At 41.1% G+C, this 14516-nt stretch overlaps 2 protein-coding genes across 2 annotated transcripts; one reads left to right on the top strand and one right to left on the bottom strand.

Moving 5' to 3' along the window:
• The first annotated feature begins 1651 nt into the window (after positions 1-1651).
• Positions 1652-12593, top strand: LOC306982999 (transmembrane protein 60-like). The gene is made up of 3 exons (XM_079582649.1): positions 1652-1799; positions 3197-3332; positions 12233-12593. Exons 2-3 carry the CDS (start codon positions 3249-3251, stop codon positions 12548-12550), a joined length of 402 nt encoding a protein of 133 aa, XP_079438775.1. The 5' UTR covers positions 1652-1799; positions 3197-3248; the 3' UTR covers positions 12551-12593.
• On the bottom strand, positions 5330-9190 carry LOC306959913 (uncharacterized protein; the record flags this gene model as incomplete). The annotated part of the gene is made up of 5 exons (XM_079552168.1): positions 9062-9190; positions 8819-8996; positions 8672-8748; positions 8433-8579; positions 5330-5347 (listed from the first exon to the last, which is right to left on the bottom strand). Exons 1-5 carry the CDS (start codon positions 9143-9145, stop codon positions 5330-5332), a joined length of 504 nt encoding a protein of 167 aa, XP_079408294.1. The 5' UTR covers positions 9146-9190.
• Positions 12594-14516: the final 1923 nt, after the last annotated feature.

Below are 14516 nucleotides of genomic sequence, written 5' to 3'. Positions count from 1 at the left end.
ATGGGGTTGTAACACAATCATCCCCCATAGTTAATGACACCTACTTGATATTAATATTTTAGACAGTGGAAAAGAAAGACTGACAGATTTGTGCCAGGTAATGTTTTAAAATAATACTGCAAAACACAGCAGAAGCTGAGAGACCGGGGTCCAGCATCATCCCAGTGCAGGTTATACTGAAGCATCAACAGAGGTTAAACATATGACAGGTTAGAGAGACAGACTTTGTTCTGGATTGTTCTTTCATTTAAATAAAGCTCTATTTGAAACATCACATGACGTGGCCTCTGCTTTTGCTTCTTTTGTTTAACTGTTACAACTTACCCCGTCATGTGTTACAACCCACCCCGAGAGTGGGTTGGTTGTAACAAAGGGACCACCATGTATTTGACTCACGAGGTCTGTGATTTTCTTGCAGGGGAAAAAAACAAATAAAGAGCAACAAAAACACAAAAAAAGAGTGACAAACGCTACAATAATGTGACAAAAATGCAAGGAATGACCGCTTTAGATCCATTTTGTAACTTTAAGATTACGCTTTACACTGGTCTGTACGCTGTGAGCTCCAATCCCGAACCTTTTACATTTGGGTAAAACCGAACTGGAGAAAATACCCTTGGTTAACCCGGGGTTGAGAGGATAATAAACCCTGTAAAAGCCCATAGGTTTTACCTACCTCTAGCGGAGAATCACGCGCATTACACACTGAGGGAAATCATCTCGCGCTTCTTACCATCTTTACGGTAATAGCGCGCCAGCTAATGTGACGCAAATACTAAAACAGACCAATGAGCTTCCAGGAGGGGCGGGGTGAATAACGGGGCCAGAATGCTGTTGCCAAATCCACTTTTTTATGGCGACTTTGGGGCTTCTATTTTTATTTTTTATCATATTTTCCCATAGAAACTACTTTTTATTTGTGTTTTATTTCGTCTTTATTTCTCCTGATTATTTGGCAGAAAAAAGTGAAGTAAAAGTTGCATAAAACGTAACATTTCAAAACTGCCTGGAATATTAACTCCCGCCTGAACCGAGAGGATCTTTTTCCTCACGTCATCAGATTTTCTTTCCATCATTTTTTCGTTGGGTATTCAACTCATTTTTGTAACTTTGTCTTTTTTTTTGTCACATTTTTGTATTTTTGTATTTTTTTTTGGTCAATTTTTTATCACATTTTTGTCATTGTTTTTGTCACATTTTTTCCCCGTCAATTTTTTATCCAATTTTTGTCATTTTTTTGTTAAATTTTGTCACATTTTTTCATTTTTCGTCAATTTTTTGGTCAATTTCTTGTGATATTTTTGTGACATTTTTGCCACTTTTTCATCAATGTTTTCTCACTTTTTTGTCACATTTCCATCATTGTTTTCGTCTCAGTTTTGTTGCTATTATCACAGCTTTTTTCCAGAAGCTTTTGGACTGGGGTAAAGCCAAACTAAAGAAAATGTGCTCGGTTCAGGTGGGAGTTACGGGGTTAAACCCACATAATGGTCGGTGCCGTTAATTATTGTACATATTAATGATTATGGGCAAAACTGTGAGATCAATAAAGGCTCGTCTTATCTTATTTGTTGTTTTTTCCATCACCGCGGGGCCGCTTGTGTTGCTTTTCCGTCATTAACGCGTAATATCTTCCGTTCGATCTGGCAACTCGGTGGAAACCTGTGTCTGCAGAATAACGGGAACACGGATGGTTATAATGGCTTAATAACAATAACATTTTAAAGGAAAGGGTGGCGCATTTACATGTGCAATATCAGAATGCTGATAAAGCGTGACCGAAAAGGAAACGTGCCGACGTAAGTAAACAAAGCTTCAGAATAAACAACGAGACGCTAGCTCTGGTGAGGCTAATGCTAGCTCAGCTGTCATAATAACTGGGAATGCACAGGCGACATTTAGCTCAGTTTTTCAAAGGAGTCACACGTTTTTCAGTCCATTTAAATGTTTTTAGTCTCTTCTACTGGTGCACTGAAAACATTTGCACCAGCTCAAGTAGAAGCTTCATATTTTTGCATGTCATTTTGTCCTGCAAATGTAGGACAATCTGGACATCTCTAAGGCTTTTTGAAATCAAACGATTTATTGGAATGTGTTGTCACCAAGAGAGAATCAGAATAGTTTTTATTGATGACTTCATTTCAGATTGATGCCAAGACTGGGGTAAGTGAGCAGTGGGGGGTGGCACAGTTATTAATGTAAGATAATTAAGAACTGTTTTGACCTTAGAGATGGGGATCACAACCCCGCTGTGGTTATTATGGCTTAATTTCAACAGTCATGCCTGTATGTGGGGCTGAGTACTGTTAAACGATACCAGCCTGATATCAGAAAAAAGGTTTAGGTGCTACTGGTATTGAGAAAAAGGTGCTTCCTCTTTACCGATCGATCTACGTTCCCACCCTCACCTATGGTCATGAGATTTGGGTAATGACCGAAAGGACAAGATCGCGGATACAAGCGGCCGAAATTAGTTTCCTTCGCAGGGTGTCTGGGCGCACCCTTCGAGATCGGGTGAGGAGTTCAGTTACCCGGGAGGAGCTCAGAGTAGAGTCGCTGCTCCTTCACGTCGAAAGGAGCAGCTGAGGTGGCTAGGGTATCTGTTTCGGAGCCTCCTGGTCGCCTCCCGCGGGAGGTGTTCCAGGCATGTCCTATTGGGAAGAGGCCTCGTGGAAGACCCAGGACACGCTGGTGGGACTATGTCTCTGAGCTGGCCTGGTGTCGCCTCGGGGTCAGAACAGCTGGAGGAGGTGTGCGTGGATCGGGAAGTCGGCATCTCTGCTGAGACTGCTGCCCCGGATAAAGCGGAGGAAAACAGATGGATTGATGGTATCGAGAAAAAAATTTAAGTATCAAAAGCAGGAACCGAAGAAAAGTATTGTAGGGTATGATGCTGCTGGTTCAGGGACAGTTAAATGGTTAATTGGTTGCTTCGGCTCAAATCAATTCAATTTTCCCCTCATTTTTACACTTTTTTCTCCTATTTTCTGCAATTTTTGGGGGGGATTTCCCCATTATTTTACTCCTAATTTTTGCCCATTATTATTACTAACATGTTCTCTATTTCACATTAACCATAAACCAGATTAAAACATCTGCGATATGACAGTCACTGATCTGATACAACTGTTTTAACAAAGTTTTTTTTCCCCAAAGCCCTAATCAAAAACAGAACATGTCGTGTTTGTGTTTTCAGTCTTCCAGAGCCTGTTTCCCTGATCTGCACCTGGTGACCGTCGTCCGCAGTCATGTCTCTGGCTCAGAGGGTTCTGCTGACCTGGGTCTTCACGCTGATTTTCCTCATAATGCTGGTGCTCAAACTGGATGGGAAGGTATTTTAAACAATGCATTCATCACCAGCTTTGCATCGAAACCAGTGATTTTGCATCTATCCCAATGAGGAAAGAGAACTGTGGGCCTCCATAGTTTCATCTGATTCCTCATACCTTTAAAAGTTTGTTAGGCAATAAATTGGTAAAGCTTTGGAATGATTTTGTAAGAATTAAAGATTGCTGTAAAAAAAAAAAAAAAACTATCGCAATGAGATTACTTAAATATATTTTTAAAGCTGCACCGTTTAACATTTCACCCATTAAATAGAGTAAAAGTCAAGCATTTGTTTTATTACAGATATATAATTAAAAACATGGTGCGTCTTCATGGAGATGTTGACTGAACAGGGTTCCTGCAGTTTGCAATGACAAATTTAAGACCGCAAGCGCCTAAAGATGACTTGCATTTTATGTAAATTTTAGTCAAATAATATTTGAATTAAAAAAAAAAAAACATTTGATTTGTTTAAACTCTTTTTTATCAGGCAATAGACTTAAAGGTGCACTATGCAACTTTTTAAGTGAAAAAAAAAATCTTAATATTTGTACATTTGACTCGGTGGCTGTATGGGTGCAGCATATCACATTTACTTTTCCTCACAGTGGTATTTATGGTGCTCTAAGATCACATGTTTTTCAGAAACTGGCCAGAAACCCAAAAACTATTCATTCACAGCCACTGTGAGGAAAAGCAAATGTGCCATGCTGCACCCATACGGCCACTGAGTCACTTAAAGATCAAATATGCACAAATATTTTTCACATAAAAAGTTACATAGTGCTTCTTTAAGGTCACTGATGAATGCAAATATTTGGACTTGTCTGATGACATTTACAGACAGATGCTTTTACTTTATGGACAGGCGAACATGCTGATCCGCTGGTTTGGAATGTGCTCAACACCAATTAAAATCAGACTATACTGCACTCCTGAGAAGGCGCTGCAAAAAGAGTAGTGTTCAAAAGCTAATTCAGTAACTGTGGCATTTAGTGATGCGGTGCCCTGCCGTACTGCAAAACCTCATGTACAGGTGCATGTGAAGGCTTACAGTGAACAGAATCATCAGTGCACTAACCAACAATGGACTAAGCTCAGTTTTTATGTGTGTCTTTTCTTTTAATGCGGACCACCATTCTAGTGTCAGGCAGGGCATGTTTATTTATACCACACATTTCGTCTGCCCACCTCTACACACCTCTGCACACCTCTGCCCCCTCAAAGGAAGAAGGCGATTCTACAGGCAAACAGTGTTAGCTGTAAACAACTGTTTGCAAGCCCTGCGCAACAGAAAACTCTCATTATTATTTATTACAAATAACTCGTCAGAGAAGCAGGTCTTAAAAACACACACTTCAAATTTAAGACCTAAACCCACATTTTCATCAAATTTCAGACATTTTAAGACCCTGTGGAACCCAGCTAAAGACAGCATGAGATTTAAATAGGTAATCCTGCAAAAGCAAACTTTTCTGTGTCTAGCTGCTCATTAACAACATATTTTGTTTCACTGAAGGTTGAACATTTCATATGCACGATCCTAGAAAATGGCACTGATTTCTTTGCAAACATATAGAAGAAGTTGCATGGCTCAAAGAAAAGATATTGCGCCCAACGTGGGGCTCGAACCCACGACCCTGAGATTAAGAGTCTCATGCTCTACCGACTGAGCTAGCCGGGCGACACATACACACTTGATACTTTACAGAAACATACCTGACACCATCTCCACCCCCCACGTCACTGCAGAAGTAGCTTTCACAGGCGGGTGTTGGCATTCCTCCAACAGTCCTCCTCTTTCTGTGCACTGGTAAATGTTACATTAAAACATAATTAAAGGGCTGTTGTATAATTCACCTTCAAGTAACAAGAGTTTTTGGTCATTTAAAGATATCAAATAAAGACTGATGTATCAAAATCAGAAAGTACTTTTTCATCACACTTTTTTTTATTGAGAGCTAGAGAGATAATAAACAAAGCAAATCTTAGCCTGTATCGTTCAAGTTCGTTCCACTACCTGAGGAACAACAGAACTATATCTGTAGCCTGAACCGTCATAACCTTATGCTTGAATCATGCCGCCGTTTTTGATGGTAATTCCACTTCGACCCTGGCTTGTTCTGACAAAGAAAAAACAGACTTCCTAGAGAGAAACAAACTTGGCTCTTCCTACATTTTATAGACGTTTTATTGACAAGAAACGAAGCTTCCAGAAAAAGAACCCCAAATTAATTCATAGTTATAAAAACAATTATCAGAAGTAATGTATTTGTTCTGACTGAATAAGCCGAATGCCCATCTCGGGTCGCCCGTTGCATTATGGGTAAGGGAATTTCTTTTGGCTACCAAACAATATTGATAGTTAGCGTAAAAAAAATGGAAGAAAGCTCTGATCTGAACCGTTTTAACCGCGGGAAAGTTGTTGATTTAAAGTGTTTTTATCGTCGCCGTGGAGCTCGTTACAATATTAGCTTAAAGTCACATCCAGGGCTGTGAACGGAGACAGAAACTGAAAGAACTGAACGACCGTTCATGTGTAGAGATGCTTCAAAAGTGACGACCAGTCCTTGTTCACATAGTTGGAATGACTATGTGAGAAAAACATTTCTGACCCTTGAAGGCGACTGTTGGACAAAGTGCAGCGTCTGAAACTGTGGCCTCATGTCGCCGACATTCAGGACATTTAAACTGGAATGAGAAATAAAATATATAAAACCCTTGTTTGTTTTTTTGTCAATAAGGAGGTGGACAGTAAATGAAATCTTTGTTTTAATTGTGACCAGAGAAATCCACATATAGGCTATGGCTATGGTCCGCTATGGTCCGCTATGGTCCGCTATGGTCCGCTATGGTCCACTATAGTCCACTATAGTCCACTATGGTCCACTATGGTCCACTATGGTCCACTCCTGCCTACGGAGACGCCGTCCTGACTTTTCCCTCACTTTAAGATATTGACAACATAAATATGTCACTTTAAACAAATGCCCGTAAGCCTTATAGTTCACGGTTATGGCTCAATATACTTCAGTGTTCTCGCTCCACTACCTGAACTCGCTCACACATTTCAATGGCGGAGTGGTTTGTTTGGGCCGAAAATAGGAGCCTGATTGGCCCACACATGCGCATTTGAGACGGGCATTCAGCAGTGCTGTCTTTTTAATATGCACGACGTCATCAAAAGTATCGCATCGTCCCACAAAATATCACAGTATATCACAAAATCGATATTTTGTCACAGTTCTAATAGAGGTTTCATATGTTGCTTAGAGCTCCCTCCACAGGTTGCAGGGGAAAATACCTTTGCTAAAAGTAACATAAACGCCTCCAAGTTTTAAGTTTAAGTTTTGTATAGCCCAATATCACAACAGAACAGGGCTGCACCAAACATCAAGGCAATAAAACAGAGCATTAAAAATGACAATTTAAAGTTCAGGTGAATCCAGGCAAATATAATGTCCAATAAGCGTGGGCAGCAGGTAGCGACGAGTGGCGCGGGTGTCCCCCATTCTTAGACTCTCCAGCACGGCAAGGAAAAACTCAAAAACCCGGCAGGAGAAAAGAGAAACCTTGGGGAGAACCACAGAAGGAGAGATCAACTCCCATGGACGGACAGGCTATAGAGACCCAGGACTGAAGGATCCCTCAGATAAACGTATTTTAGCGTAGAATGGGTCTGATGATTGTTCTGTAATGTGAAAAAATAGAGGAAAAGAAACAACCAATGTGAACAGGATTAATCTAAACTGTACAAACAAAGCATGATAGTCTGTAAGATAGAAACAGACGGCATCTCGCCCATATATGGTCATGTTTGAAAACAGTTAAAGAACTACTAACCCCTCCTTCCAGAGCCTCAGCGCCAGAGCCTCAGATTTGAAAATCTCAACAGAAAGGGGGCGTTGCCTGGAGGACTAAGGGGCACGCGGGAGGGGTGAGGGGTGGGAGGGGCCTGGGTCTGTGATTGACAGGCTTGAGGCTTCGACGCTGCACCGCTCCTCGTAAACAAAGTCCGAGCATGGGAGCATGGAGTTCCAGCGAGCTAACTTATTTAGCAACATGTTCCACTGGGACAGATCTACAGCTCTCTCTACACAGGGGGGGCATCGTGGCAGACAGCGGCCTTGTACCTGAGGCGCTGGGTCATTTATTCCTCTGTCATTTACAAAGCTAGCAGCTTAGCATTGAGCTCGATCGACGTTAGCATCGCAGCTAACGTAACTGGCTGCTTCAGAATTTACCGATCTATTTTAGATGTAGACTTTTGCTGTGGTCTACGTGAACATGGGAGATGTATCTCAGTGTCCTCAGCAGAGTGTGTGATAGAGAGACGTGGCTATTTGTGTTACAAAGATTTTTATTATAGCAAAGTGCACAAAACATATCACATAAATAAATATATGTAGGCCTGTATTATTGAGCAAGAACACTGTCTTTTTGAAATTGTTTTTGGTTTGCCATTGAAGATGTGAAATAATCTTTCAGGTTATGTTTCTCTAAAGGCTTGACTCTAACATTGTGAACCCAAAGAGCCAGTTAGCCCTAAGTAAATAGCCTGAAGTAATTTCTATAACTAAATTTAGTGAATTAAAGGTTTAACCAACGTTAACACATACACTAAACTACCACTGAATGATGACACTGTAGAGTAAAGACTATAATGAAGTATTTATATGTATGCTGTTTTAGTTGAATATTGAAATATTATAGATCTTGTTTTGTACCAGTTTTCTTACTTGATTCTGCACTTCTGGCTCTTACAACAGTGCAATTTCCCTATTGTAGCACAATTTCTTTGGTAAAACTTACTACAAACTTACATCAGACAGCTCATATTTCACTTGAGGTTGAGCTGCATGTGCCACTCACTTGGCCTACATAGATGTGTGCAATAAACAAATTGAACAGACAAAGTTGACTGGTTATGTTATACAATACCAACTGTAATAAATATACATGCAGTAAGTTTTCAGCTTCTAGAAACAGAAAGTGGTGCTGCATAAACCTTCCTGTGACATATCTGACAGAACATATACAGGCTTCATTTTTTTTTCACTGCCCACAATTACATCTTGCATGAAACATTGATTTTAATATATTACATTTCTTTCCTCCCGTAAAAACTTTTGCACGCCGGTGTGTCGGTCCGTCACAATGGCCTCCACATTGACACCCCTCTCTTCCAGCATAGTCAGACTCCGCACAAAGCCCTCCTTCTCCATGCGCACGCTGTTTCCAACCTCATTGCTCTAATAAGACAAAAAAAATAAGAATAAAGAATTCTATCATAATGCACAGTTATCCCAAATTACATAGTTATGTTTTTATTGTAATGTTTTACCTGGACTAGCTGGATGTCAATGACTTTGTTACACGTTAGATTCATCATCGTGTAACTGCCATACTTGGCTGAATGTCCTACACGAATGCAAGTTATACATTAGCTGACTTTTAATACTTCAGATAAATGTTTATGAAATGTATTTACCAGGTGAATCTGCCCGCATGTCCCCGCCCAGTGTAACAGAGCCGCTTTCAAGAGCCTCCCTGATGAGGTCCTCCTGCTCCAGCTTCCACTGCCAGTTGACTGTAGGGATGAGGAGCTTTGCCTGATGCCTGTAGAAGCACTGCTCTGACAGTCCCTGAATATTGAAGGCCCCCAAGAACTATAAAATTAAAACATCTGTTATCATCGGATAATATATGGAAAAATCAAATGTTTTTGCAGTACCTTTGAAATCTGACTAAACGATGAGCCGGTGAACAGCACAGCAGCACAGAGCTGTAGGTTTCCAGCTGGGATGTTGTTCACCATGGGCTGACTGGACCACTGACTGGAGAACTCACAGCGAGGACACTGTTGAGTGACCCGAAGCAGTGTGCCGATGGTGATGGTGTCCACAGCACAGCGACCAGTGCAGACAGGACATCGCCTGAACAGCTCCAGCAGTTGGTCCTCATGAACAATATATGTTTTGTCCTTGTGTGGAGGGACTTCAGCAGGAATGCTATATAAAAGAAAGAATATTTCATTCCTCAAAAAACCAGGACGCTGTATATATTTTTTCAATTAAAACTCTTTTCTTTTTACCTTGAACAGTTCACAGTGCTGGCGCTGTCATCAATGTGGAAGCTGGGGTCAGACGCTGACACCTCACACCTTCTCCTTTTTAAAGGTGTAGAGGCTGCTCTGGGACTGTCAGGAAGAGGGATTTCCATCAGGTCCTCAGTCCCACAACCGACGCTTGTGTAAGCGGTCCGGGCTTGAGTAGCTGTACAAAACACAAACAAAATAAACACGTTTAAAATGGCAGTAATTACACAACTTGTGTCTAACTATATAAAAAAACAAAAGTGGTGACTGTTTTATACATAAAATGACAGTACTGTATAAACGATAAATAGAGATCACCTTTGCTTCGCCTGCTCGGCTTCACATTGGCCTGGACACTTGCATGCCATGTAATGACTGGATCAGTCTGGCAACCAATTTCTCTGCTCACTTTTGGCTGAAAACACAAAAAGAAATAATATTCATAAAGTGTACACACACGTGACATGCACATAGATTGTAAACTTGTATTGATGATTTATAGGAAAACAACCTAGGATATACTTTAGAATATGCCCCCCTATAGCAGATAAACCAAATATTTGTATCAGGTTCATGATGGCTACAGTAGCTACTAAAAACTTCCAAATGGTTTGGCATTTTGAAAAGCTGCGTCCAAATAGGTGTAAACTTTGGTTCAGTTCAGAAAACTTGTCAACATGAACATAATTAGCAGAATTGATCCTACTTTGTGAACCTGTTCAACAACAATGGCAATAACAACTATACTGATTCTGAAAGCACGTAAGAACAGCTCACATCTGTGAGCGCCCAATGACCACATGGTCCACCTGGAGTGGTCAGCCCTCTCCTCACTGACCGCAGTCGAGCATCAAACGGGAGTACGTTCTAGCTATACGTTAGCTATACAGGCTAGCTATACGTTAGCTTTACAGGCTAGCTTGTAGATGCTCTACTGTCAAAAGCTACAGTCATGTAAAACTTAGATTAGTTTGGTGCTCAGACTCGTGCACATTTGCGCACAGTGTTGGCGTAACTTTGCAGACTGATACATTAGCAGGCTGCCCCGGGCAGCGAGTAGACGCGCTTATAACCGGTGGCTGCTGTTCCTCAGCCACAGTGAGCGAGTGCGGGACACGTCGCCTGGAGCTGAGGCTGCAGAGTCTATTTACACGCCATATTTTTTCAACATATCTACACGACTCATGTGATTGGTGTTATCAGAGGCCAAAACGGCGAATTTGTTTGAGACACTACAATAACGATCTATTCTGACGTGCACATCAAAATTCTATATACTGTACATGACTCAATCTGTGCGCAAAGTAGCTTCTACTGACAGGAATGACCGGGACAGAGTGAACCAAGTGCCTCTTTTTACAGCAGCTACAATCATTGCAATTATTACCAAATCCAAAATGGGTAAATCAGCATTATTTTTCTCACTCACCTCACATTGGCGCCCGAAGTCGTCCTGTTGGCGGGGCAGCAGTGTCGGTGGGCTAAGGCTCAGTCGTGGAAGAGCAAGGGTGGGGACGGCCTCGCTCTTCAAACGGAGAAGACTAGCATAGCCCAGTTCAACCTCCATGAAGTTGGCGAAGGAATCGCGCGTAAAATGGTCTTTGCAAACTCCAGCCTGAGCAGGGAGTTCGCAGTTTTCCCCCAAGCCAATTGCGCGCGTCCACTGGCGCCTAATTTCTAAGTCCTGCGGAAACCTGTGCAAACCTACAGAACTGTGGCACCCCACTACACTACACTTCCTCCCCATCCTAACACAGTACAATTAACAACTAACAATTAAATTATACACGATAGACCACTAAAAACAATACTAACAAACGCCCTAAGCTAAACTGAGCTAACTAATCTAACAATAAAAGCAACTAGTGATTACAACTACAATATTAAACAACTAACACAACTAAAACTATACAATTATCTATAATAAAAAAGCTATCCTAATAAAATCTACCTAAATGCTATGATAACTAATCGCAAACCTGACAATCGATGAAAATATTCTCTCGCTATTCCAACTCCAACTCGCTACGGGGGCGTGAGCGAGACTGAGCCCTTTTATACCCCAGAGCGGCAGGGCCCGTGACATCATCTCTCGCCTCCTGACATCATCTCTCTCTCCTCCGCTAATTGGGTGCCGAATTCAAAAAATCAAATGCAGTACCGACAGTTCGCTGCAGATGGCGCCACACAGACGGTTTGGGACACAAAGACAGGATTTCAACAAATTTGCACTAAATTGTTAAAATAGTGACAGATACACGTGGACAACACTATAAGATACCCATTTATACAACTTAGCTAGAAAAAAAAGTTGATTTTGGGGTTAGTTGTTCTTTAAGGGGGAAGAAACTACTTTACAAACACTGAATTATGAACATGGTTTTATACTAAATAAAGATACAAAGACTTGGGGAGGAGCAAAGTGGTTCAAACGGCCCATAAATACATAAATAACGGAGAATGCTAACATGATGCTTCATGTTTGTATCGGGCTAGCTAATCGTTAGCATTAGCTAGCTACAACTGCCGTTTTTTCACTTCTACTGAACAATCTGCTGTGAATAAACATCCATATGGGCCCGATTTACACCTGACTTTATTTATATGTGATAAATAAGTTCATATTCCACCAGAAAATGGCTATAAAGAGTGAAAAATGTGTTTCTCTAAAGATTCTATTTTCCCCCTCGGCGAAGACACTTCTATGACACAATGCCGTCTGTATCTATTGCAAAATGAGGCGAGCATTTTTCAAAAGTAAACAATCATCTCCTTGGTCAAAGTACTGGATTTGTCTCCTCTTTTCAGGTGCAGTGGAATTGGTTCCTCATCTTCCTCCCCGTCTGGGTGTTCGACGGCATCCTCATCCTCATGCTGGCGATAAAGATGGCCGGGAGATGCAAGCCCGGGTATGACGCCCGCAACGGCTCCCCCGACCTGCGCCTGCGCGCCTGGTACCTGACCGCCATGCTGCTCAAACTGGGCTTCTGCCTGACGCTGTGCGCCAAGCTGGAGAAACTGGCCGAGGTGAAGCTGACGTTCGTCTGCATCCCGCTGTGGACCATGCTGCTGGGGGCGCTGGTCGAGCTGGGACTCAACATCTTCCCTGAACGGAGAGAGGCCTAGAGCGAGCGCCCGCAATGTCGCCGCCCCCTGAAACTGTCCTGAACGAGTTACCAGGTTACCACTTTTTATTAGGGGAGAGGAAAACTAGATCAACATCATCCCGTATTTAAGCAGTGAAAGTCTGAGGTGGAGCCACGTTCTTAACTCTCAACAATACCTCCCGCACATTCCGACTATTCATGTGAGCTGATTTGTTGTTTTTGGTAACATATTCCTACTTGAGTATTATTATTTGGAAGACTTTGGCTACTTATAATTAGAGTAGCACACACAGGTGAAACTCGGAAACTTAGGATATTGTGAAAAGGTTATTTTATTTCTGTAATACAACTTAAAATGTGAATCTATGATATAGACTCATGACATGCAAAGAGACTCATGTCAAGCCTTTGTTTGTTATAATTTTGATGATTATGGCTTAAAGTCCATTTAAAAAAAAAAAAATGTTTTAATTGGGGTTTTTACAAGCTGAGCCATAATTATCAAAAATATAATAAGTAAAGTTGAGCTGCTCGATTATAGAAAAAATAATAATCACGATTATTTTAGTAATAATTGAAATCACGATTATTTGTTGCCTTAAAAAAAACAACTTTATTGTTGTTTTTATGTCGGAACAAAGCCTGAGCCTTTAGCTCGTGAAATACGAAGGGAACAGAAGCAATCATCACAGCGGCATGAAATAATAAGACTTTGCTTTGAGCTCTCTATTGAGATCTGCTCCTGAAGAAGAGTTTTAGACTCGAGGATATGGTCTCAGTGGTTCCGTAGAATTCAGCATCATGGGTTCAGACTGCTGACCTGACAGAAAACCATCACTGACAAAAGCCTCAAAAGGTCAGAGCAAAAGAAGTTGGAAAGTAAAGTAAATAAAGTAAAGTGAAGGAAAAGGTGCACAAGCCTCAGGGATGAGCTCAGTCTGGAGAGGACTGTCAGGAAAAGGCCATTCAAAAGTGTGAGGGACCTTCAGGGGGAGTGACTGAGGCTGAGTCAGAGCATCAGGAGCCTCCACACACAGACGGATCCTGGACATGGGCTTCATCCTGGTCTTCATAAACCCTCAGCAGAGCCACAGGCTGAGGACATCCATGCCACAACCACATTAAGAGTCATTACAGTAAAAGGGTAAGTACTTATGCATGATTGTAGTGTTCAGGGGGCCCACATTTCTCTGTTTAAAATATTTTTTTATTGATTTCATGTAATATTCTAATCTTCTCAATATTGAATTTGGGTTTTTACAAGCTGTGAGCCAAAATCATCAAGATAAAAACAAACAAAGGCTTGACATATGTCACGAGTCTATATCATATATTAGTTTCACATTTTAAGTTACAGAAATAAATGAACTTTTTATATTCTAATTTTCCGAGTTTCACCTGTATACTGTATATAATGTATTGTTTGTAGTAATTATTTGGGTGGCTAAGTTCAGAGCTACTGTGTATAAATCTACTATGTCCACTGCTTATTGAAATACTTTGAGTTGTGGAGGGGCACTTTTTTCGTAAGAATATTTTTGAGGTACTCGTAACTTGAGACCATTTTTTTGGCATCTCTTCTCCTTCCTCTTTTCCCGACAGTTTTTTTCCCCTTTTCCCATGAAGTTAAAGTGATGAAGCTGTAAACGCTTTAGATTTGAATGTGAAGAAGTGGAGTCTCCATTACTATAAAGGAGGAGATATTTATCCTTATGTCATTTCTGCAAATGGACTCGGAAAAAAAAAGCATGGATTATCGCTTAAATGGGACCAATCAGCTGCAATCACTACTGACGAATTTCACAATGGACTCGATAGACTTTTTTATGCTGGATTTTGATGTTTATTATTGCAAATACTTTAGGGTCCAAAAAACACACATTAGTTGAAAAGTTGTCAATTATATGTCAATAGATCGTTTTATCGTGACATTCTTGGAGGTCACAATAAACTATAGCAGGCGCCATGGTAAAGCTTGCTTGAAA

This window comes from Gobius niger (assembly GCF_951799975.1).
Source record: "Gobius niger genome assembly, chromosome: 2".
Classification (NCBI taxonomy): domain Eukaryota; kingdom Metazoa; phylum Chordata; class Actinopteri; order Gobiiformes; family Gobiidae; genus Gobius; species Gobius niger.
The sequence above is the reverse complement of the archived record's forward strand: the minus strand, read 5'-3'. Positions and strand labels throughout refer to the sequence as shown.

Excerpts from the sequence above, each read along its gene's own strand:
- LOC306982999 (XM_079582649.1), top strand. The coding sequence starts at position 3,249 with ATGTCTCTGGCTCAGAGGGTTCTGCTGACCTGGGTCTTCACGCTGATT. Across the intron at positions 3,333-12,232 it reads TGCTCAAACTGGATGGGAAG|GTGCAGTGGAATTGGTTCCT; the intron begins GTATTTTAAACA and ends TCCTCTTTTCAG.